Source organism: Gorilla gorilla, chromosome 19 (assembly GCF_029281585.2).
Source record: "Gorilla gorilla gorilla isolate KB3781 chromosome 19, NHGRI_mGorGor1-v2.1_pri, whole genome shotgun sequence".
NCBI lineage: Eukaryota > Metazoa > Chordata > Mammalia > Primates > Hominidae > Gorilla > Gorilla gorilla.
In genome coordinates, this window is record NC_073243.2 from 54,540,684 (window position 1) to 54,565,319 (window position 24,636).

Below are 24,636 nucleotides of genomic sequence, written 5' to 3' on the forward strand. Positions count from 1 at the left end.
TCAAGATGGATTAAAGACTTAAATATAAAACCTAAAACTATAAAAACCCTGGAAGACAACCTAGGCAGTACCTTTCAGGACACAGGCACAGGCAAAGATTTCATGACGAAGATGCCAAAAAAACTGCAAAAAAGCAAAAATTGACAAATGGGATCTAATTAAACTAAAGAGCTTCTGCACGGCAAAAGAAACTATCAATAGAGTAAACAGACAACCTACAGAGTGGAAGAAAATTTTTGCAAACTATGTATCTGACAAAGGTCTAATATCCAGCATCTATAAGGAGTTAAACACATTCACAAGAAAAAACAACCCCATTAAAAAGTGGGCAAATAAATGAATAGGCAGACACTTCTGAAAAGAAGACATATATGCAGCCAACAAGCATATAAAAAAAGCTCAATATCACTGATCATTAGAGAAATGCAAATCAAAACCACAATGAAATACCATCTCACACCAGTCAGAATGGTTATTATTAAAAAGTTAAAAAGTAACAGATGCTGGTGAGGTTCTGGAGAAAAAGGAAGGCTTATACACTGTTGGTGGGAGTGTAAATTAGTTGAGCCATTATGGAAGATAGTGTGGTGATTCCTCAAAGACTTAAAGACAGAAATACCATTCGACCCAGCAACCCCATTACTGGGTATATACCCAAAGGAATATAAATAGTTATATTATAAAGATACATGTACACATACATTCACTGCAACACTATTTACAATAGCAAAGACATGGAATCAACCAAAAGGCCCATCAATGATAGACTGGATAAAGAAAATGCATACACCATTCAATGCTATGCAGCCATAAAAAAGAATGAGATCATGTCTTTTGCAGGGACATGGATGAAGCTAGAGGCCGTTATCCTTAGCAAACTGACAGAGGAACAGAAAACCAAATACCACATGTACTCACTTTTAAGTGGGAGCTAAATATTAAGAACACCATGGACACATAGAGGGGAACAACACACACTGGGGCTTACTGGAAGGTGGAGGGTGGGAGGAGGGAGAGGATCAGGAAAAATAACTGATGGATACTAGGCTTAATGCCTGGGTGATGAAATAATCTGTACAACAAACCCCCATCACACCTGTTTGCCTATGTACATAGGCACATCCTGCACGTGAAACCCTGAACTTAAAAGTTAAAAAAAAAAGGTGCAGCCATTTTTGAAAACAGTTTGATAGCTCCTCAAAATGCTAAATACAGAGCTATCATATGACCTAGCAATTCTACTTCTAGGTATCTATCCAGAGAATTAAAAACATATGTCTACACAAATACTTGTAAACAAATGTTCCTAACATTCATGATGGTCAAAGTGGAAACAATTCAAATGTCCATCAACTGATGAACAACAATATGTATCAACCTCGAAGACATTATGCTGTGTGAAAGAAGCCACACAAAAAAGACTACATATTGTATGATTCCATTTATATAAACTTTCTAGATTCGGTAAAGCCATAGAAACAGAAAGTAGATTAATGGTTTCCAGGGGCTGGGGAAAGGGGAAAATGGGGTCTGGGACTTCTTTTGGGATGGTAAAAATGTTCTCAAATGGATTATGGTGATGGCTGTAGAGTCATTAATCTGTGAATTGACAGATTAAGGAATTTGGGCTGACCAAGTTGTTGAGAATAACTAGAAAAGCTGACAAAATGTTTTTAAAAATATGCTTGAAGACATAGGACAACTAATAAGACAATGTAGAATACCGAGGTCTAAATCAGGAAGAAGACAAAGCCAGAAAGGAGAGCCCAGCATTTCCTCAAGAATATCTGCCAATTCCAGTTTATTAGCTGAGAGGCTTAAAACAGAGCTTTTGGCCAGGCGTGGTGGCTCACATCTGTAATCCCAGCACCTTGGAAGGCCAAGGCAGGTGAATCATCTGAGGTCAGGAGTTCGAGACTAGCCTGGCCAACATGGTGAAACCCTGTCTCTATTAAACATACAAAAATTAGTTGGGCATGGTGGCAGGCGCCTGTAATCCCAGCTACTCGGGAGGCTGAGGCAGGAGAATCGCTTGAACCCGGGAGGTAGAGACTGCAGTGAGCTGAGATTGCATCGCTGCATTCCAGCCTGGGCGACAGCGAGACTCCATCTCAGAAAAGCAAACAAACAAACAACAACAACAACAACAAAAACCAGAGTCTTTGCCAGCCTTTAGGGCTAGAGGAAGAAAATTTGGAATCCAGGGCCCACTAAGAGAGACTTCACGTAAACTTTAGGTTGGAAGCCCAAAGGGCTACAGCCTAGAAATGTGAATGAATTTGAAATAGAATGGCCTCCTTTCAGGAACCGAAGCCCAACTTTAATTCATCTCAGTCCCCCAAACTGGATTAAGTTGATCTAGGATTGCTCCTGTCTCAAATTGACTTCCCAAAGCCAATATAAACTCTTTCTAAAGAAAATACTTTAGGTTTCAAGTTATTTATACAGTTTTTTTATTTACAATGTCAGGAACTTGCTAAAAACTAGCCAAGTGTAAGAGAAGCCAGGACAAGATGATTGGAAATTAAGAAACTCAATACACAATAGAAAGAGACTTACAGGTGATCCAGATAATGGAGTTATCAGGAACAGACTTTTAAAGAACTGTCTTTAACATGTTCAAGGAAATTAAAATAAGACTGAGAATTTGGCAGTGACTAGAGATAAATATGAAAAAAATAAATTTGTGGAAAATGTTTTTTCAAAAAGAATCAAATAGAAATTCTGTAATTACAGTACCCAAATTAAGAAATCAGTGACAATAATGAATGTTGACTAGAATGTGGAACAGTGGGAATGCTCATATAGTACTAGAGTAAGTATAAGTACAGTCATTTTGGAAATGAGTTTGTAATTATCTGCTACCATTGAGTATACACCGCGTTTATAATCAGTAAAAATGTATGCACATTGCACAAAGGGACATGTAAGAGAATATAAATTAAATTGATTTATAAGAGCTCCAAAGAAACCCAGATACCCATCACAGGAATGGATAAGTAAATTGTTGTGTTTTTATATAATGGAATGTTATATAGCTATGAACATGAACAGACTGTAGCTACATACAGAATATGGGTGAATGTCACAAAGATAATGTTGGCAAAAGAAGTCAGACAGAAAAATATATATCGTATTATTCTACTTTATGAGAAGTTCGAAAGCAAATGAAACTAATTTCATACATGTGTGCACATATATGTGTCTAGGAAATGCACTAAAATGTTAACAGTGGTTATTTCTGATAGGTGATTTCATTTTCTTCAATAACTTCTTGATTATCTTAAATGTAGACAATGTGCTACATTTCTAATGAGAACAAAGTTATTCCGAAAATATGGCATTCCTATAACTTAGGATAAAAATGGTATATACAAAATGAAAAACTCATTTTCTTAAAACTTTGTTTAAATTACCTTGGTAGTCTCAGCTACTCAGGAGGCTAAGGCAAGAGGATTCCTTGAGCCGAGGAGTTTGAGGCCACAGTGCACTATGATCGTGCCTGTGAATAGCCACTGCACTCCAACCTGGACAACATCATGAGACCTCATCTGTAAAACAAACCAAAAAACCTTTTGGTATATTTATTGTATTTACTCCTAGCCTTCTTTTCTATGATGTTTTTAGGTGAGATCACATAGTATATGTAATTTATTGTGCTGCTTTTTCATTTTAAATTTATATTACATGCCATCATTACTTCTGCAAATTATTCGCTAGTTGTCTGTCTGCCTGCCTCCTTCCCTCTCTTCTTCTCTTCTTCCCCACCTCCCTGCCATCTTTCTTCCCTCCCTCCCTCCCTCTTTTCCTCCTCTGCCTGCCTTCCTTCCTTCCTTCTATTCTTTTGTCAGCAAACATTCATTATGTTCCTTCTGTTTGCCAGACACTTTACTCAAACACAGCTTTACTGAAACACAGCTCCACCCTCCAGTGGGGGAGATGGATACCTAGCAAAAAAATAAGGGGTGATAAATACTTAATTTTATGTGTATAAACACACACACGTTTGTCTGTTTTTGAGGCATGGTCTCATGCCATGCTGGAGTGCAGTGGCACGATCATAGCACCTTGTAACTTTGAACTCCTGGGCTCAAGCAGTCCTCCTGCCTCAGCCTCCCTGGAGGCTGAGACTACAAGTGCATGTCAGGATGCCTGGCTGCTTTTTCTATTTTTTGTAGAGAAAGGGCCTTGCTGTGTTCCCCAAGCTGTTCTTGAACTCCCGGCCTCAATCAGTCCTCATGTTGGGATCACAAGCATGAGCCACCACACCCAGCCTATACATGTATATATTTAGAACTCATTTTTCATTAGGAAAAATACAAATTGAATTCATCCTGTACTAGCATTACCAAGAATCCTGTGGCATACTCCTGTGAGTGACTATGCTATAGGTTCTGGTTGTACCAGGAGTGGAATGAGGCCATATGTAATATTGATGACTAGGTGCCTTGGGAAGGTTTCTGTGCAGGTGCTGCTCTGTGCAAGAACATTTATTGTAGTTGTTTCGGCTGAGGTTGAGGATTTTTTGTTTGGCTTTTGTTTTTAAATGTGAGAGGTAAATTTTGCAAGGTATTAAGCCTAATGACACCTAGGGACATCTGGTTATAAATATTACTAAAGGAAAAACCTATTCAGATGCTCCCTGGCATGGATCTGTTAAGGGCATGTAGGCTCCTCCCTCATTCATCTCCTTTGCCCTTCAAGGAGGACAGCGGAAGACTCTTTTCCAGATCTGAGTCCTTAAGGAGGCCTTAAGATGGTCTAGGACAGGAGTTGGTAAATTTTTTTCTATAAAGGACACGTTAGTAAATACTTTAGGCTTTGTGGGCATACGGACTCAACTTTGCCAGTGTGGAGTGGAAGTAGCCATAGACAAAACATAAGTGCATGGGCCTGGCTGTGTTCCAGTAAAAATTTTATTTACAAAAACAGGACATTTATGAAAACAGGACATGGGCTTGGATTTGTTTTATCAGGCCATAGTGTACCGACCCCTGGTCTGCACAGAAGGACTCTAATGTCAGCAACCATAGGGACTTGTACTTCGTACTGCTGTGACACCCATAGGGATACCTCTTGCCTTGTTTCTGAGGAAGTTAATAAAAAGGTCAGGCTCGTTCACCTTAATTTCAGTCTACCCCCACAATTCTAATAAAAAATGTTCTGATCAAAATGGCTCTTTGGACAACAAAACAGCAAAACAGTCTCCAGCCTCTCCTAAACCCTGAAGCAAACCTGCAGTCCTTTGGCAAGGTCATCCAAAGATTTTAACTGCCATAAACCATAGGGGTAGAGACTGAAGCTAAGAATGATAGATAAGGGGAAAGTACTGGCTTTCAAACAGTAGTAAAAAGTTGTATGATAAAAATTGTCCTTAAGACTCACTGAAATGCCAAAAGAAGAAATTTGTTTTATAAGCACTCTTCCATATTAGGAATTCTTTCTAAATATCATCTTAAATTTAAATATACATAATTTAAGAGTGTTTTAATATTAAGATGTTTACATTTTTAATTATTTTAAATGTGGTTATTAGCAGCTTTCTACATAATTTTTATATCATATTTTGATTTCTTTCTAACAGAGTCTCAAAGGTATAAGTATTATAATGAAGGGTATGAACAGAATTAAGGTTCGTAATACATATTGCAAATTGCTTTCTAGAAAGATTGTGCCAACTTATACTTCTACTAGCAATGTGTGAAAGTTCTTATTTCAGCATATACTTTCTAGCACTACTTTTTTCTTTTTTTCCTAAAATATCTCATATTTAGTTTGTAAAACTTTCCTATGGATAAAAATTAGTTGATAGGAGCCAGTTGGCAGGGCAGGTTTCACTTTGAGCTGTTGCCTTTATCTGTTCTGTTATTCTGGGATTGATCTGCAGAATGCGACTAGCAATAGATTCTGATCAGGCTACTACAATATTTGCCATCTGGATTGAAAATACAGCTATCATCTTTTGAATGACCAGTTTGTGTAAACCATTTGTTGACAGTGTCTTTCCAGTGGTAAAGCAGAATTTCTCTTTGTCTGTCTGCCTTTCTTGAGAGCTATGATGAGGATTTCTAAGGCTTGATGTATAGAATCCTTTCCTTAAGTGCCTTAGTCCATTTGGTGCTGTGTAAGGAATACTTGGGACTGGGTAATTTATAAAGAACAGAAATTTATTTCTCACAATTCTGGAAGCTGAGAAGTCTGAGATCAAGGCACTGGCATTTGATCTGACACGGGCCTTGTTGCTGTGTCATCCATGGCAGAAGAGCTGAAGAACAAGCTAGCCAAATGCTATGCTAAGCCTCTTTTGTAAGGGCCTTAATGAGGGGGGAACCCCTCCCGGCCTAATCACCTCCTAAAGGCCCCACCTCTTAATATCATCACATTGGCAATGCCTGAATTTTGGAGGGAACACACTCAAACTATAGCATTAAGATATGGGAAAGGAACAAGAAAGAGTCTATTTTTCTTTGGTGATCTGTTTAAGGAGTAGATGTGTTTCGTTTGCATCACATCTATGTACAGTATTAAAAATAAAATGTATCTCTCTTTCTCTCTCTCTCTCTATATATATACACTGAAACCTTTACTGTCTTTCATTGTCTTTCTAGTTTTTAAGGATAGGAAATTTTAGTTAAAATGCTAGCCTGGCATTTTTCTTATTCCCCACTTTTATTTCCCCCATGGGGAATTGGGTTATGAAACTGGAAATTTTGTTAATTTTCCAGAAATTGTTCTGGTGGGTTTGTGTAAGGAGGAGAGTAATAACTGGCATGGCATTGCAGTTACTCTTTATTTATAATTAAGACATGCTCTTTATTTCAAAATATTAAGTTAATAATACTCAACTTATTGCACTTAAGTAGATTGAGACAATTTGTGATTTATTTTGACATCCTAATAAAGTGGATAAAAGGAGAAGCTGCTTGGAAAACTTTCCCACTTGGGAATTTTTTCCACATTCCTAATTTTCCTTTGTGGAATGTCACTCACCATTTCCCATTTGGAACTGCTCTTTCTAGATAGTAGATGGAATGGAGTGGTTGCAGTGATGGTGGTGGTGGTACTGTTTACATCAACCTAGAGAAAAATGGAAGCATCTTAACTTGGTTAAAATGTTTCTGTTGTTTATATAATTCTTTAAGCCTCATTCCAGTGCTGCTGCTATTAAAAAAAAACAAAAACTAAAAACTTGCATTTCTTTTACTGATCATTTTGTAAACATAAAAATAAGAGATTCTCAGCATAGTAGAATTTTTAAAAATTAATGGATTTTTTTAAAACCAAAATTTAAAAACATAAATTGCATTGAAAAGAATTTTGGAATTTATTCTCAGCAGAATCTGTAATAAAATATATGGGCCGGAGAATTAATTTTCAGGTCAAGTTCTTTGTCTATATGTTGTTGATGAAGTTGTTTTCTTTCAGCTAAGTAACAGTTTGGAATTCTAAAACAGAGAACTCATAATCTTCAACCAAGTGTTTATTAACATTTACTTTCTTCAAAAGCTTTTTCACCATGCCACTTAGTTAAAAAAAAAAATAACAGTCTTAAAAAAATGAGACTGCTTATGTGTGTGTGCATGCAAATATTCATTTGCAAATTATGTACATATACTTCTATACTTACATATTATATACTCTATAAAACATAATAGAAATTTTTAATTGTTAGAAAGACATAATCAATCTTGATAAAATTAACTTTAAATTTGATTTATTGGCAGTATAGTCAATTTTTTGTTTTCACTTTAACATTGTAATAGTCTTTATTATTTAATAGTTTGTCACACAGTAATTTAAACTGATTCAAAGTTTATTCCAGGCCAGGCACAGTGGCTCATGCCTGTAATCTCAACATTTTGGGAGGCCAAGGTAGGAGGATTACTCGAGGCCAGGAGTTAAGACCAACCTGGGCAATATAGCAAGACCTCATCTCTACAAAAAATTAAAAAAAAATTAATCAGGCATGTGGCACATGCCTGTAGTCCCAGCTACTCAGGAGGCTAAGGCAGGAGGATTACTTGAGCCCAGGAGTTCAAGGTAATAGTGAGCCAATGATCATACCGCCACTACACTCCAACCTGGGTGACAGAGCAAGACCCTGTCTCAAAAAAAAAAAAAAAACAAAGTTCATTTCAGTCTTATCCAACAATTACATGTGATGTTTTTTGTTGAAATTTGCATGATGAATTTTCATCCTCCATAATATCATTCAATTCTTACATTTAGTGATTGCAGTACTAGTTTGTATATTTAGTATTCCATGCTATTTTTTAAGCTCAAAATACTAGTGTTTTCATTGATTTAATACTGTTAATTTAGAAACAACCAGTAATTGGCTGGGCACAGTGGCTCATGCCTGTAATCCCAGCACTTTGGGAGGCGAAGGCGGGTGGCACACCTGAGGTCAGGAGCTCGAGATCAGCCTGGCCAACATAGTGAAACCTTGTCTCTACTAAAAATACAAAATTAGCTGGGTGTGGTGGCACATGCCTGTAGTCCCAGCTACTCAGGAGACTGAGACAGGAGAATTGCTTGAACCCGGGAGGTGGAGGCTGCAGTGAGCTGAGATTGTGCCACTGCTCTCCATCCTGGGTAGGACAGAACAAGACTGTCTTAAAAAAAAACAAAACAGTAACCTTGTTCACCTTTTGTGGTTTTCTGTCTAGTCTGAGTTTTTCTCTCTAGCCTGTCCCCTAAGCTCTCCTCTCTTCTACTTTTCTGCCTTCCCCTTCATTTCTGACACCCTCCTAGCTCTACTTTACCACCCAATTGTTCCAGCCACTACCCTCCCTCCCAACACACTACACACACACACACACACACACACACACACACACACACACACAAAATAAAGAAAAAAAAAAAGTATTGATTTAGAGGGACCCCTCAGAAGGTGGCAAGTCTCTCTGTTGGGGGAAGGAGAAGAGTTGATAGACAGAACAATTCTTGGGCAGGCATGTTGGCTCACACCTTTAATTCCAGCATTTTGGGAGACAGAGGCAGGAGGATCAGTTGAGATCAGCCTGGGCAACATACGAACAGCTCCATCTCTACCAAAAAAAAAAATTTTTTTTTTTAATTAGCTGGGCACGGTGGTGCACACCTGGAGTCTAGCTTCTTGGGAGACTGAGGCAAGAGGATCACTTGAGCCTCTTGTTGCTGCTGCGAGCTATCAGCACACCACTGTACTCTAGCAAGGGCGACACAATGGGACCCTATCTCAAAACAAACAAACAAAAAAAGACCTACAATTCAGTAGCTTCTGTACAGAGTGAAGGGGCTGCCTAGCTGGTCTGAAAGTTCCATTGGAGGAGTACTAAACACTTTAGGAAGGTCCTGAAGTCTTTCTGGACTGATTACTTGAGAGGTGTCATTTTGAAAGACTCACTGGGTGGAAGTTTACAGAGGGTAAAGAAGCATTGCACACAGTCATATGGAATACTTTACGTTAGAATCATAACTGTTTAATGTTTATGTTTTTATTTTTTAATGTTTATGTATTTACATATTAATGTTTTATTTGATACTTTATAATGTTTGTAAATTTCCACATTTGAAGTATGTTGAGTATTTAATTTCACTGATTTCTAAACATTGTTATACTTCTGCACACTTTTCAATTAAAATATTAGTATTAATACTTGCATTACATGGAGTAAATACCTAGACACTGGTAGTGCAATTTGCTTTAGAATTATAATTATTACTTTGATTTTTCTGTCATGTTTAATGACAGGTTCAAAGACCATTTAAATTCTTCATTTGGAAGTTTTTAAATCTTAGAAAATTTTGAATCCATGTGTGTGAAATTGCAGATGGGAGTTTTTGTTGGTGACAGACATGTTCAGCAATAAAACCATCTAACAATGGAAACATTTCTAAATATTTATTATCAGAATGTTCTTTGTGTAACATGTTTTTTTTTAAAGCAACTACTTTCTCAGACGATTAAAATACCATCTTTATCTTGAAGGGAGATAAATTAAGTATGTGGGATGGGGTTGTTTTTAATATGTGCTGTGTACCTGCGTAGCATACTATTGACAGCTATGTGTTGTCATAGAAAAAGTCATCAAATTCGGAGCAGTTGTTTCTTGTAGAGAAAAATAGGTAGCTTGTTTAAGTTTGCCACAACATAACCAATAAATTTCTGTATGATACAAAATATTTTTGAGTCTCTCTCAATCTCTCTACTAAATTTTGAAAGGATGTGTCCACTTAAAATCTATTTTTAAAGGCTTATCTTTGATATATCACATGTACAAAGAAGTGCATTGTATATGTACAATTTAAGAAATTTATAGGCCAGTACGGTGACTCTTGCCTATAATCCCAATACTTTGGGAGGCCAAGACAGGAGGATTGCTTGTGCCAGAAGTTTGAGACCAGCCTGGGCAATATGGCGAGACCCTGTCTCTATAAAAAAAATTTTTTTAATCAGACGGGCATGGTGGTGTGCGCCTGTGGTCCCAGATACTTGGGAGGCTGAGGCTGAGGCAGGAAAGTTGCTTGAGCCCAGATGGTTGAGGCTGCAGTAAGCCATGTTCATGCCACTGCACTCTGGCCTAGGCAATAGAGTAAAATCCTGTCTCAAAAAGAAAGTAAGAAAGAAAGAATAATAAAGCCAACACCCATCCAAGCAACATAAGGTCAAAACACAGCAGTAACCTGAAAGTTCTCCATGTGTCCTTCACCAAACACATCCTCCATCCTCCCTAGGGATGACCACTATCTTGACTTTGTATAATAATTTCCCTACGCTTTATAATAGTTTTATTGTCTGTATATCCCTAAATAGTGAATTCAGTTGTACCTGGTTTTGTACCTCATTTGGGGTACAGACCTTCTTAAGAGTGATGGCATTGTTATTAAATTTCAGAGAAGCATAACTGGTCAGTAGGAGGGTGGAGACAGATGTATAAGCCAAAAATTTTTAAGGAATTTAAGGAGTGGAACCTAGAAAAGGTGTTAGGTAGAAATAAGGTTTCTCTGTTTATACATGTATTAAATGAAAATATGAGGTTTGACTCATATTTTAAAATATTTTGTAAATTTTGCTTAATATTAAAAGCATTTTTTCTGTGGCATGACCATAAATATTTATAAGGTAAGACAAATATGACTTCTTTATTTTCAGTGTGGCACAGCTGAACTACATTTCAAATGAGAAGTAACATTGATAGGGAGCAGTAATGTGAAACTATGTTCAAAAAAAGAAAGCCCAAGTTTCAAAAGTCTTATTCTGAATATTGTTCTCTGTATAGTATTGTTTAATTTTAAAAGTGTTTTGAGATCCAACTAAAGTTCAATTTAAAAATATAGTTTATATTTTTTCTTCTCAAATGAAGCTTTAAGCATATGTTTCTAATAATTCAGTTAAATATGCTGAGTTGTATATTTTTTGAAGAGAATCTGTTTTGAAAAGATTCCAAAATATTTGTTTGAACAGGCACTCAGCATCTCGATGAAAACTGTTGGAAAAGAAAAACTTTCAGAGTCATTCTGCCCTCAGAGTAGTCAAGCCAACTAAACTGGTACAGTTAACACTTCTGTAAGAAACCAGGAGCCAAGAAATTTAGCACTTCCTGACTGCTTTTCAGCAAGCAGGCCTCAAACCAACTTAGTGGTTGGAACCAATAATATTGAATTTTTAAAGTAAAAGGCTAGCAGTAGAACATCTACATCTCTTTCTATCAGTATGATATTTATCAGTCTCTTTTGGTAATCCATGACTAGCTTCAATCTTTGCCTTATGTTGGTATTAAAGCTATCATTCTTTCTTGAATTTTGTAGGGCATCATTTTTGCAAAGCAAAAAGAGAATGCACTATAGAGTGTGACCCCAGGTATAATTAAACCATCTGCCAGATATAAATATTTTTATGTTGCTTTTTAGTACCACTGAGTGTCATAGTGGAGATGCAAATTATATTGGACATCATAATGCTTTGGGATAATTGGAAGTTACAGCAGACTACCAAATTTACAAGTAGGGATTGCTTTTTTAGCTTCTGATCCATTCATTTTTATTATATCCCTTTGAAATATATTGACACCACTTAATTCACTTAACAATAATATGCTTAGTGTCTTAGTTCCTTTTATTCTCCTGTAACAGAATACCTGAGACTGGGTAATTTTAAAAGAACAGAGATTTATTTCTTATAGTTCTGGAGACTGGGAAGTCCAAGGTCAAAGGGCCCACATGTAGGGAGGAACTTCTTGCTTATCACCACATCGTGGAAGGGCCAAAGAGTACGTGAGAGAGGGTAGGGGGAAGGAAGGGAACTGAACTCATTCTTTTACCAGGATCCCACTCCTATGATATTAACCTGCTCCCAAGATAACGTCATTAATCTGTTTGTGAACTCCGAGCCCTCATGACCTAATCACCTCTTAAAGTTTCCACTGTTGGGACTGTTGCATTGGAGATTTTCTTCCAACATATAAACTTTGGGGGACATATTCAAACCACAGCACTAGTATATATAATATGTCATATTGATCCCTATATCCACATATTTGCTCTATAAGTGCTCTATTTACATATTCATTGAGTTGACCTATATAGTACCCAGCATATTTAGGTTTTGCGATAGAGAACAAATAATAAAAGATTCAAAGATTCTGTATGCTAACTAGAGAGATAAAACTAAGTTTAACACCTCTGCTACCATTTCTCAAATATCACAGAATTAATAAGAAAAATAGCAGAAATTAAATGTTCAGTCACTTGGTTTTTCAAGTACTTCCCAAAAGATTAGATTAACGGCTGGGTGAGGTAGCTCATGCCTATAATCCCAACTCTTTGGGAGGCCAAGGCAGGTGGATCACCTGAGGTCAGGAGTTGGAGACCAGCCTGGCCAACATGGTGGAATCCTGTCTCTACTAAAAATACAAAAATTAGTCAGGCATGGTGGTGCACAGCTGTAGTCCCAGCTCCTCTGGAGGCTGAGGCCAGAAAATTGCTTGAACCCAGGAGGTGGAGGTTGCAGTGAGCCGAGATCGCGCCACTGCACTCCAGCCTAGGCGATAGAGTGAGACTCTGTCTCAAAAAAAAAAAAAAAAAAAAAGATTAGATTAACAGTATCTCCAGAAATGGTTACCATATGTTACTACATTTTAAGTTTCTTTCAGAACCATAAGTATAGAGGAGTTATGTGGAACCAATGATAAATCTGGATTTTTTTTCTTCTTTCTTTGGATCTGTGCCTGAAATGGCAAATTATGTGCAATTTGGGGCACAGTGTCACTTATGATTTCAAGGAGCCTAAGAATCAGCAGAGGGATACAGTCTTTTCATAAAACTCTGCCTGGTCTTTTCATTTTGGATAGTATATTACTGGAAACTTCAGAAGAAAATGAGGGAGTTTCAGAAAGGAACTGAAGAGGTTGATGACTGAAAAGGATGATTGAACACCAAAATCTGCAGTTGATTAGGATGCAGACGTGGAAAGGAAGCATGTATATAAATAAAAGGGTATATTACTAAAATCCACAAAAAGTAGAATGAGGCAAAATATCTCCATTGTCATGATGTTCCATTTTATACTGAGTTGGATAAGTCTCATAAGGGATCTGATAGTTGAGGTCACTAATCCTTAATACATGAACCAAGGAATAAGAATTCTGTTTATCATAGGAAATAACTTGGGCCCATAAGGAAGGAGTAGAGACTCTTCAGGAGAGGGACATTTTAGTCCATAATTTCTCTGATTTAGTGCCAAAAGCTTTTTTGAGAGACTATTCAAAGCTGTCTTAAGTTTCATTGTTGGAAATTGATAGCTGCTATATTTCTTTTTAATAACTGTTTTAAGTTCTTTCTGTTTTGTCTTCTCAGTTGCTAAATTCCTGAAGATTACAAAAAAGTATGCTTAAAGTAAAAGTGTTATGAGACAAAAGCTTTATTCTGTGGATAGGATAATACTTCTTTTGTGACATTTTCTGTTTGCACCAAAAGTGAGAAGTCAATGCCTTGCCTTTGTGCATCCCATTACTAATGGAGGATAAGAAGTTATTTTCTTCAAAGGCTGACTTCCAGAATTTTTGGCTGAACACTTTTTGTCAAGTGTATATTCCCTTTGTAGGCCTTTCTGTATAGAGCCCACAAACATCGTGAATGTGAATCATGTCATTCAGAGGGTTAGTGACCATGCCTCCGCCATGAACAAGAGAATTCATTACTACAGCCGGCTCACCACTCCTGCAGACAAGGCACTGGTAAGAGACAAAACATTACTAATAGTCTAAAATTCAGTTGAAATGAACAGTGAACAATATAAGCCAGGGAACCTCCCAGTGATTGAACTTCTTTCTGACTGTATTTCAAGGACAGCATCATGCAAAGTCAAAGATAGTAATTAACACACATCCTACACGTCAGGCCAGTTCATTCTTATCTAAATTTGAAACAATGTTTCTATGTTGACAACAACCTGGAGATTTTTTTGGATTAAATTCTCCTGATCCCCATTCCCCAAATCTCTGAGGAGGATAAATTACTTTTGAAATGACAAGTTAGGCCATTGACTAATAGCAAATAATAACATGTTCTGCTTAGTGTGGACAATTTTAACTTTGAAGCTGTAAGGGAAATATTTTTTTAGAAATTTTCTACAAGAATGGGAAACTGGCCAAGCACAGTGACTCACTCCTGTAATCTCAGCATTTTGGGAGGCCAAGGCAAGAGGATCACTTGAGCCCAGGGGTTCAAGACCAGCCTGGAGAAGATGGTGAAACCCTGTCTCTACAAAAAAAAATTTTTTTAATTAGCCAAGCATGATGGCTCGCACCTATAGTTCCAGCTACTTGGGAGGCTGAGACAGGAGGATCCCTTGAGCCCAGGATGGATCCCTTGAGGATGCAGTGAGCTGTGATTGTGCCACTGCATCCCATCCAGACTGAGCAAAAGAGTGTGACCCATCTCTTTTTTTTTGAGATGGAGTGTCGCTCTATCACCCAGGCTGGAGTGCAGTGGCGCAATCTCAGCTCACCACAACCTCTGCCTCCTGGGTTCCAGCCATTCTCCTGCCTCAGCCTCCTGAGTAGCTGGGGTTACAGGTGTGCACCACCACGCCTGGCTCATTTTTGTATTTTGAGTAGAGACACGGTTTCACCATGTTGGCCAGGCTGGTCTTGAACTCCTGACCTTGTGACCCACCCACCTCAGCCTCCCAAAGTGCTGGGATTACAGGCATGAGCCACTGTGCCCAGCCATGTGACCCCATCTCTTTTTTTTTTTTTTTTTTTTTTTTTTTGAGATGGAGTCTCGCTCTGTCGCCCAGGCTGGAGTGCAGTGGCGCGATCTCGGCTCACTGCAAGCTCCGCCTCCCGGGTTCACGCCATTCTCCTGCCTCAGCCTCCCGCGTAGCTGGGACTACAGGTGCCCGCCACCACGCCCGGCTAATTTTTTGTATTTTTTAGTAGAGACGGGGTTTCACTGTGTTAGCCAGGATGGTCTCGATCTCCTGACCTCGTGATCCGCCCGCCTCGGCCTCCCAAAGTGCTGGGATTACAGGCGTGAGCCACCGCGCCCGGCCGTGACCCCATCTCTTAAAAAAAAAAAAAAAAAAAAGAATGGGAAACTGAAATATGTACACGTAAATATAGTAGTTTCGTATTTAGCATTATTCTTTTATTGATCAAAACCAGGAGTCAAAGGGCCAGATATTAAATGTCTTAGACTTTGAGGTCACATGATATTCTTCATTTTGTTTATGATCATCAAAATTATAAATTATAAAATTTATAAAATTATAAAAACCATTCTCAGGAAAGAGGCTGTATAATAATCAGGTTGAAACCAGATTTGGCCTATGGGCCAGAGTTTGTTGACCCTTGATCTTCTAAAAATCTCTATTACTATTTTAGGATAAAAAATATGTAAGTAATTTGGTAGTTTATAAAAACTACCACATATGAGATAGTCAGAAACTTGCAAGTTTAACTGAAAATAAGAACATTCTGGGAGAAAATAAGATTTTGAAATTAGTATTATTAATAAAAAGAAGAGAACCAACATTCATTAACATTTAATAAGGACCAGTGATTGGGCATCACTGGAATGTAGCTATCTCATTTAAGCCTAAACAATAGCTATGTGAAATAAATATTAAGATTTCCTCTTGTATGGCCAAAATAGGGATTTCCAAAATGTTCTGGGTAGGATAATTTTTTTCCCAATTTTTTTTTTGGCTTTTTCCCCTTAGGCCTTGACATCAGTAGTTGTGGCGAACTCTTAGTTCCATAATGGAATTACTTAAGCCCTTGGAGGAGTAGAGGTAATCCTGTATCTCTGGGTCTAGTTGAGACCTTCTAGAGGCTCTGCTCTTGGAAACAAACCTCCAAGATCCCAGCTGAGCAAGTTTATACCTGCATGTATATTGTTTGCCTGGAAATAGAGTCAGCATGTGCACCAAAGTTGAATGCCATTTGTTAACGGACACTAAGATGAGTCTAGGAAGTCAAAGTATATAAACAGTGATGTAAAATTAACAATGATATAACCATTCTTAATGAATGTGTGTACACATCCGCACTCATTTTCTGAAAATCCCAAAACTATTTTGGATTTTTAAACTCTTGCTTTTTTAGTTAGATTTTCTATATTTGAAAAATAATTTTTAAATTCACTAATCAGGGATGCATAGTACTTGCATCCACACTCGTTTTCTGAAAATTCCAAAATTATTTTGGGTTTTTAAAACTCAGATTTTAAAACTTAGATTTTAGTTAGATTTTCTATATTTGAAAAGTCATTTTTTAATTCACTAATCAGGGATTCATAGTACTTGTTTATGATAGTTAAAATGTGTCTAGAGGGCCAGGCGTGGTGGCTTATGCCTGTAATCCCAGCACTTTGGGAGGCCGAGGCGGGTGGATCATGAGGTCAGGAGATCGAGACCATCCTGGCTAACATGGTGAAACCCCGTCTCTACAAAAAAATACAAAAAATTAGCCAGGCGTGGTGGTGGGCACCTGTAGTCCCAGCTACTCGGGAGGCTGAGGCAGGAGAATGGCGTGAAGCCAGGAGGCGGCGCTTGCAGTGAGCCGAGATCGCGTCACTGCACTCCAGCCTGGGCGACAGGGCGAGACTCCGTTCAAAAGAAAAAAAAAGGTGTCTAGAGTCAGGTGTTCTGATGTGTAAAAAATATCCTATTTTGCATTTCCTGGTTCTGAAATTTATCTATGTTTCCTTTTTACCAGATTGCCCCAGACCATGTAGTTCCAGCTCCAGAAGAGTGCTATGTGTATAGTCCATTGGGCTCTGCTTATAAACTTCAAAGTTACACTGAAGGATACGGTAAAAACACCAGTTTAGTAACCATGTGAGTGAAACTGCTTTTTGGAGCATGACTTAAACTGTATATGAATGAAAATTACTGGTTTTTTAAATTTTTGTCTCAATTAAAATGTTTGAAGAGTGAAACTCCATTTTTTTACTGCTATTACTCTGTGTTTTCAGTTTTATGATTTGGAATACCATGATGGGAACATCTATACTAAGCATTCCTTGGGGCATAAAACAGGTAATACTAATTTTTCAGCACACTTTTTGCCTAAATGTTTTTCTCTTTATATTGTAAGTTTTATAACAGAGGTTTTAATAAATCTACATAAAATTCATTAAAGAAAATAGATGGTTATATTTAGTTTTTCATGAGTTGTCAAGTTTTTATCATGATTGTTTAGGGTAAAATAATTGCATATGAATTTATGCTTACATGATGATATATGCTGTTTTATACTTTTATTTTTAAACAGGCTGGATTTACTACTGGAATGTGTGTCATCATACTGATGGGCCTTTTAACACTTTATTGCTGCTACAGAGTAGTGAAATCACGGACTATGATGTGTAAGAATTTGACACAGTGACAATAGATTATGGGTATTAATAAGCATTTCCCTTTGAGGCAGATCACTAGTGTGTATATGCCACATGTGTGTCAGCTGTCTACTTTGTACCTAAAGATTTACTTCTGTAATTCATCGCTTTCAGATAAATTTATTTGTTAATAATATTTAGTGGCTGCTTTTGAAATTCAGAGAAGCTGGGAGTTATTTGCAGAGTGCATTCACTTTGGTGCTAGTTTCTTCATAAGAATCATTTAAAAACTCATAAAATAATGTCTTTGCTAAAACTAAATTGAGAATTCTGTGCTTCCTGTCAATTAATGGTGACTTGTTTTGACCTATTCATACCAAAAGATCTAAATGTTAGAATCTGCTAAAAGTAGAAATTACAACTAGAAAAATATGAAAATGTAAGCAACTCTCTAGTAATGAATATTTGAAGTTGTGTAAACACCTTACCTCTACTCATATCTACAAATTCTGGATCAGGGAAATATCTTTTTTAGGTTGTTTTAAAGTAGTCTAGGACCTAAACAAACATGCATTATTTCATTAAATCTTAGCAAGTATGAATCAACAGGCCAGACTTTGCCTCCAGTTTTTTTCTGTGCCTACTAAGCAGCTTCCTTCTTTATGTTAACCAGATCTCCTATTAGTCACTGGGCAAGTATTTGTTTAAAAGTCTTGAGAAGCCAGTCCTGGTGGTGTGTGTCTGTAGCCCTAGCAACTCAGGAGGCATAGGTGGGAAGATCACTTTAGCCCAGGATTTTGGGGCCAGCCTTGGCACTGTAGCAATACTTCATCTTAAAAAATAAAAAATAAATAAAAAATAAAAAAGTCTTGAGAGAAGATTCATTCTGGTTTCTAAATGGTAAGAGGAGATAATTTTAGCCTCTGGTTTCTAAGGCAAATTGTGGCTGAACTTGGAAGACTTCTTTAAATGTATACGGTAAGTTCATGTCTTATCTAATTCAGCATCTCATTTAAAATTGGAACAGAGCCCCCACAGAGTTCTTTCTATAACTGTTTTTTCTTTTATTTTCCTTTTTTTTTGGAGACAGGATCTCACTGTCACCCAGGCTGGAATGCAGTAGCGCTATCACAGCTCACTGCTGCCCGGACCTCCCGGGCACAGGTGATTCTCCCACCTCAGCCTCCCAGGTAGCTGGGACTACAGGTGCATACCACCATGCCCAGTTAATTTTTTGTATTTTTCATAGAGACAAGGGTTTCACCATGTTGCTCAAGTTGGTCTCGAACTACTGGGCTCAAGTGATCTGCTCACCTCTGCCTCCCAAAATGCTGGGATTATTGGCTCTATAACTGTTAACTTCCATGTTATTAAACTACTCCACACCATTTAAAAAGAAGAGAGGCTGAGGCACGAGAATTGCTTGAACCCAGGAAGTGGAGCTTGCAGTGAGCCAAGATTGTGCCACTGCACTTCAGCCTGGGTGATGGAGTGAAACTCTGTCTTAAAATAAAATAAAATAAAATAAAAAGAATAAAAAGAAGAACTTCCACCAATTCATTTTACAAAGTCCACACACCCCTAACACAAAGCCTGACACTACCAAAAAGAAAGAAAATAATATAGAGACGTAAAATTTATTTGTAAAACATTATCATATAGAATCCAACAGTATATCAAAACAATATCCTGTGTCTAAGATAAGGTTTATTCCAGTAATGCAAGGATGTTTCATTATTAAGAAATCCAACATAATTGACTACATTAACAAATTAAAGAAAAATTCATAATTACATCAATAGATATCAAAAAGGCACTTAATAGAATTCAGCACCTGTTTCTGATTAAAACTCTAAGTGAAAAGCACTACTTAAAAATAGCAAAGTCTATTTATTCCCAGACAAGTACCGGCACCATTCTAAAATTATGAAATGCTAAAGCAGTTTTCATTAAAGTCAAGAAAACATAGAAATATTCATAATTAATCAGTTTTTTTTGAGATATTGTCAAATGCAGCAAAAAAACCCTAAATAATATAAAAACTAGAAGACACTTAGAATTATATTATCAGTCAAAAGATAATTTTATTAGAAATGCTAAGAGTCACTCAGCTCAATGCAACCTCCGCCTCCCAGGTTCAAGCAATTCTCATGCCTCAGCCTCCCGAGTAGCTGGGACTACAGGCGCCCACCACCACGCCTGGTTAATTTTTGTATTTTTTGTATTTTTATTTTTTTTGAGACAGAGTCTCACTCTGTCACCCAGGCTGGAGTGCAGTGGCACGATCTCAGCTTACTGCAAACTCGGCCTCCCAGGTTCACGCCATTCTCCTGCCTCAGCCTCCCGAGTAGCTGGAACTACAGGCACCCACCACCACGCCCGGCTAATTTTTTGTATTTTTAGTAGAGACGGGATTTCACTGTGGTCTCGATCTCCTGACTTCGTGATCCATCCGCCTCGGCCTCCCAAAGTGCTGGGATTACAGGCGTGAGCCACTGTGCCTGGCAATTTTTGTATTTTTTGTAGAGATGGTGTTTCGCCATGTTGGCCAGGCTGGCTCTAACTTCTGACCTCGAGTTGATCCACCTGCCTCAGCCTCCCGAAGTGCTGGGGTTACAGGCATGAGCCACCATGCCCAGCCGAAACAGTTATTCTTGATAGTGATATTGTCCTCATGTTCTTTATCTAGATGTGAATTCTCATATTCTAATGTCCCCAACTTTTCAGGCTTATGACTGCTTTCTGCCATGTACTAGCTGCCATATTTTGCTTCAAAGGTGGCAGAACTTCAGTTTTTCTGTATTCATCAAACAACAATTATTTCAAAGTAGTTCAAAGCATGGGATCATAGAGGAAAAAAGACTGTAAAATTATCCTTTGATGACAATTAAAATACTCTTTCATAGGTTATACTTATCTGTATTCTTTCTTGAACATTGAAATGTAAAACAAAAAGTTTATATTACTAATATAATAATCCTATCATGGAAAAGCAAATGGTTTTAGTTTTTTGTTTTCTTATGTAAATTTCTATCCTAAATGATAGGAATCTCTAAATACATGCTTTTTAAAGTTAATCATATTGTATTTTAGTTGTCTTCTACTTTATCACCTTTTTTTTAGTACATGTTATGTTTCTACAATCACCATTTGTGTCTCTTAATGATTGTATACAGTTGCACATGGCAGCTCTATTGTATTTGCTTAATCATTGCCCTAGGTCTTATGTTAAAGTCATTGCTAGTTTTTGCTATTCTAAAGAATACTCTTCTAAAAATATTTTATATATACTTTCTGTATTCTTTTAAATTACTTTCTTTTTGGTGCAGTGGTAGGATCATGGTTCATTGTAGCCTCAACCTCCTGGTCTCAAGGGATCCTCCCACCTCAGCCTCCTGAGTAGCTGGTACTACAGGTGCACGCTGTCACGCCTGGCTAATTTTTGTATTTTTGTAAATATGGGGTTTTGCCATGTTGCTCAGGCTGGTCTCCAACTCTTAGGCTTAAGCAGTCTGCCCACCTCAGCCTCCCAAAGTGCTAGGATTACAGACCTGAGCCACCATGCCCAGCCCTGTTTGTCTTTTTCATTGTAATTTGTTTCTTCAGTTGCTAGAAGATAAACTTTCATGTTCTATTTCTACATTATGTTTTCTAACTTTTTTATTATTTGATTTCTTTCTTTTGTTTTTTTTCTCTTTTTTTTTGAGATGGAGTCTCGCTTTGTCATCTAGGCTGGAGTGCAGTGGCATGATCTCAGCTCATTGCAACCTCTGCCTCCCAGGTTCAAACAATTCTCATGCCTCAGCCTCCAGAGTAGCTGGGACTACAGGCACGCCACTATGCCCAGCTAATTTTTTTGTATTTTTTGGTAGATATGGGGTTTCACCATGTTGGCCAGGCTGATCTCAAACTCCTGACCTCAAGTGATCTGCGTGCCTCGGCCTCCCAACGTGCTGGGATTACAGACATGAGCCGTCGTGCCCGGCCTGTTTGACTCAGTTTTCTGAAATTTATATTGGCATGTGGTAGAAAGTGTGACTCAAGAAACTTTCCGCAATGTTGTTATCTGAATATGCCAAATATTAAGTAATATTTTCTGGCCCTTACTGATGCATTTGTCTAACCTTAGTTTATCACCTGCTTTTATGAATTATAAAATGTTATGATACTATAATCTGTTTCTCAGGTTATCTGTACTATTTTATCTACATTTCTTTTATTTTTCTATAATGTTTTAATTTTATTATATTATAATATATTCTAATGTCTAGCGATAGAATACCCATAATCTTTCGCCAAATATTTTGAGTTTATTTGGGGAACACAAATTATGAATATGGAATATATGTTCAACATTTAGTTTTATTCTTTCTCTTATTTTATCTAGCTTCGTTGGATACCACTACCTGGGAATATCCAGATGTCTGCAGACATTATTTCGGCTCCTTTGGGCAGTGGTCAAGTCTCCTTTTCTCCTTGGTGTCTCTCATTGGAGCAATGATAGTTTATTGGGTGCTTATGTCAAATTTTCTTTTTAATACTGGAAAGTTTATTTTTAGTAAGTATCTATATCATATGCTTTTAACACAGTACTTTCAAATACTATTACCACTGTAATGTTAGTTCTAGCCTTAAATTCTAGGACTTGGGATAAATAAAATAAGTAACATATATAATTTTGGAAAATATATTTTATTCAGTTTGCTTTCTATGGTTGTGATCTCAAATATAGTGTATGCTTATTTCCAAACATTAATCTTTGAAGGAATAATATTCCTCCAAAATCTTTAGTTAAAATAAAATATGTCTATAATCCAACAGATCTTTTAAGTTTGTTTCACTAAAGAATTTGGTATGTAGACTCTAGGGAAAACAAATTTCAGCCACTTATTTTCAACATGTTAGGATATAAGATTAGGAAGTCAAAGAATAATGGAATTTATGTGATAAATATATTATTAATATTTACATATCACAGAATTATAATTTACCCAAATCAGCTACTTAAATTCTGAGGACAGTCTTAGAAATCAGTCCAAATACTTCTTATAATTTTTTTTAGGTTAGATAGAGGAAGTTCATTTTTTTAATTAATGAATTTTTTTTTTCTTTTTTTGAGACAGGGCCTTGCTATGTTGCCCTGGCTGGTCTCAAACTCCTGGGCTCAAGTGATCCTCCCACCTCAGCCTCCTGGTTACAGACTCACGCCACTGTACCGAGCTGGAAGTTTATTGTATAAGATACCAAACCTTTTTCTGTATAAAGGTTTTACTAACGTTTTCACTAAACCTGAAGTTTAATATATGTTTAGCAGCTTTAAATAAAACATATATTTAAAATCTGGATTTACGTGAAAACCAAATTTCAAAGTAAGTCCTAACATAATCACAACAGCTAATTTCCCTAAGAGCCTTTGAATGAGGGAGATAAATTCTATTTCATTTTAAACATTAAAGAATAAAATTAGCTTTATAATTTTTATTGCCAAGCATTTTTATTTTTGGGGGGGTTTTTTGGAGACAGTCTTGCTCTGTCACCCAGGCTGGAGTGCTGTGGCGCGATCTCGGATCACTGCAACATCCACCTCCCAGGTTCAAGTGATTCTCCTGCTTTGGCCTTCCGAGTAGCTGGGATTACAGGCACCCGCGATAACACTCAGCTAATTTTTGTATTTTTAGAGATGGGGTTTCACCATGTTGGCCAGGCTGTTCTCGATCTCCTGACCTCAAGTGATCCTCCCACCTCGGCCTCCCAAAGTGCTGGGATTACAGGCATGAGCCACCGCACCTGGCCCCAAGCATCTTTATTGTTTAAAAAACTATGAAATATTTCAAACTACAAAAAAATGCAAAAGCTAATATAAATACCAGTATACTGACTAATGAGTTTTTGTGTCTCATTTTGTCATATTTTTATTAGATCTCCTTTTTTTTTTTTTTTTTTTTTTTTTTTGTAGGGACAGAGTATCAGTATGTTGCCCAGACTAGTTTCTACCTCCTGGCCTCAAGCGATTCTCCCACCTCAGCTTGCTAAGAGGCTTGAATTATAGGCACAGGCCAGGCACGGTGGCTCACGCCTGTAATCGCAGCACTTTGGGAGGACGAGGCTGGTGGATCATCTGAACTCAGGAGTTCAAGACCAGCCCAGCCAACATGGTGAAACCCTGTGTCTACTAAAAATACAAAAATTAGCTGGGTGTGGTGGCACATGCCCATAATCCCAGCTACTCAGGAGCCTGAGGCACGAGAATCTCTTGAACCTGGGAGGCAGAAGTTGCAGTGACTGAGATTGCACCACTGCACTCCAGCCTGGGCAACAGAGCAAGACTCTATCTCAGAAAAAAAAAAAAGAATTATAGACACAAGCCACTATGCTTAGGTTGTTCTGTATTCCTATAAAAAGAAAATATTATGGATAGAGTGGAAGCCCCACATGCACTCCTTCTCAATCTCATTTTCCTTCTCTGAATTTGGTGTTTATCAATCCCATGCACTTTTTGGACTTTTACTACATGAATATATGAGCAACATATACTATTTGTTTTGCATTTTTTTTTGTTTTTTTGAGACGGAGTCTTGCTCTGTCACCAGGCTGGAGTGCAGTGGTGAGATCTCGGCTCACTGAAATCTCTGCCTCCCAGGTTCAAGCGATTCTCCTGCCTCAGCCTCCTGAGTAGCAGAGATCATAGGCGTGCACCACCACACCCAGCTAATTTTTGTATTTTTAGTAGAGACAAATTTTCACCTTGTTGGCCAGGATGGTCTCGATCTCCTGACATCGTGATCCGCCCACCTCAGCCTCCCAAAG

The 24,636-nt window shown here is 37.6% G+C and overlaps 1 protein-coding gene across 18 annotated transcripts in view; it reads left to right on the plus strand.

Moving 5' to 3' along the window:
- SLC38A9 (solute carrier family 38 member 9) overlaps positions 1-24,636 on the plus strand; it is an 84,317-nt gene that overhangs the window by 23,412 nt on the left and 36,269 nt on the right. For 12 of the 18 annotated variants that reach the window (XR_008673330.2, XM_019013657.4, XM_055367864.2 and 9 more), the window contains 5 exons: positions 14,090-14,222; positions 17,208-17,329; positions 17,467-17,530; positions 17,766-17,859; positions 22,217-22,387. Coding sequence is in view for 17 of the 18 variants with exons in the window: in XM_019013657.4 (XP_018869202.3) it covers positions 14,090-14,222; positions 17,208-17,329; positions 17,467-17,530; positions 17,766-17,859; positions 22,217-22,387 (584 nt within the window). In the remaining variant the exon portion in view is untranslated. The remainder of the gene's footprint in view (positions 1-14,089; positions 14,223-17,207; positions 17,330-17,466; positions 17,531-17,765; positions 17,860-22,216; positions 22,388-24,636) is intronic. The other 6 variants (XM_055367870.2, XM_055367873.2, XM_055367871.2 and 3 more) reach the window with 1 other exon arrangement.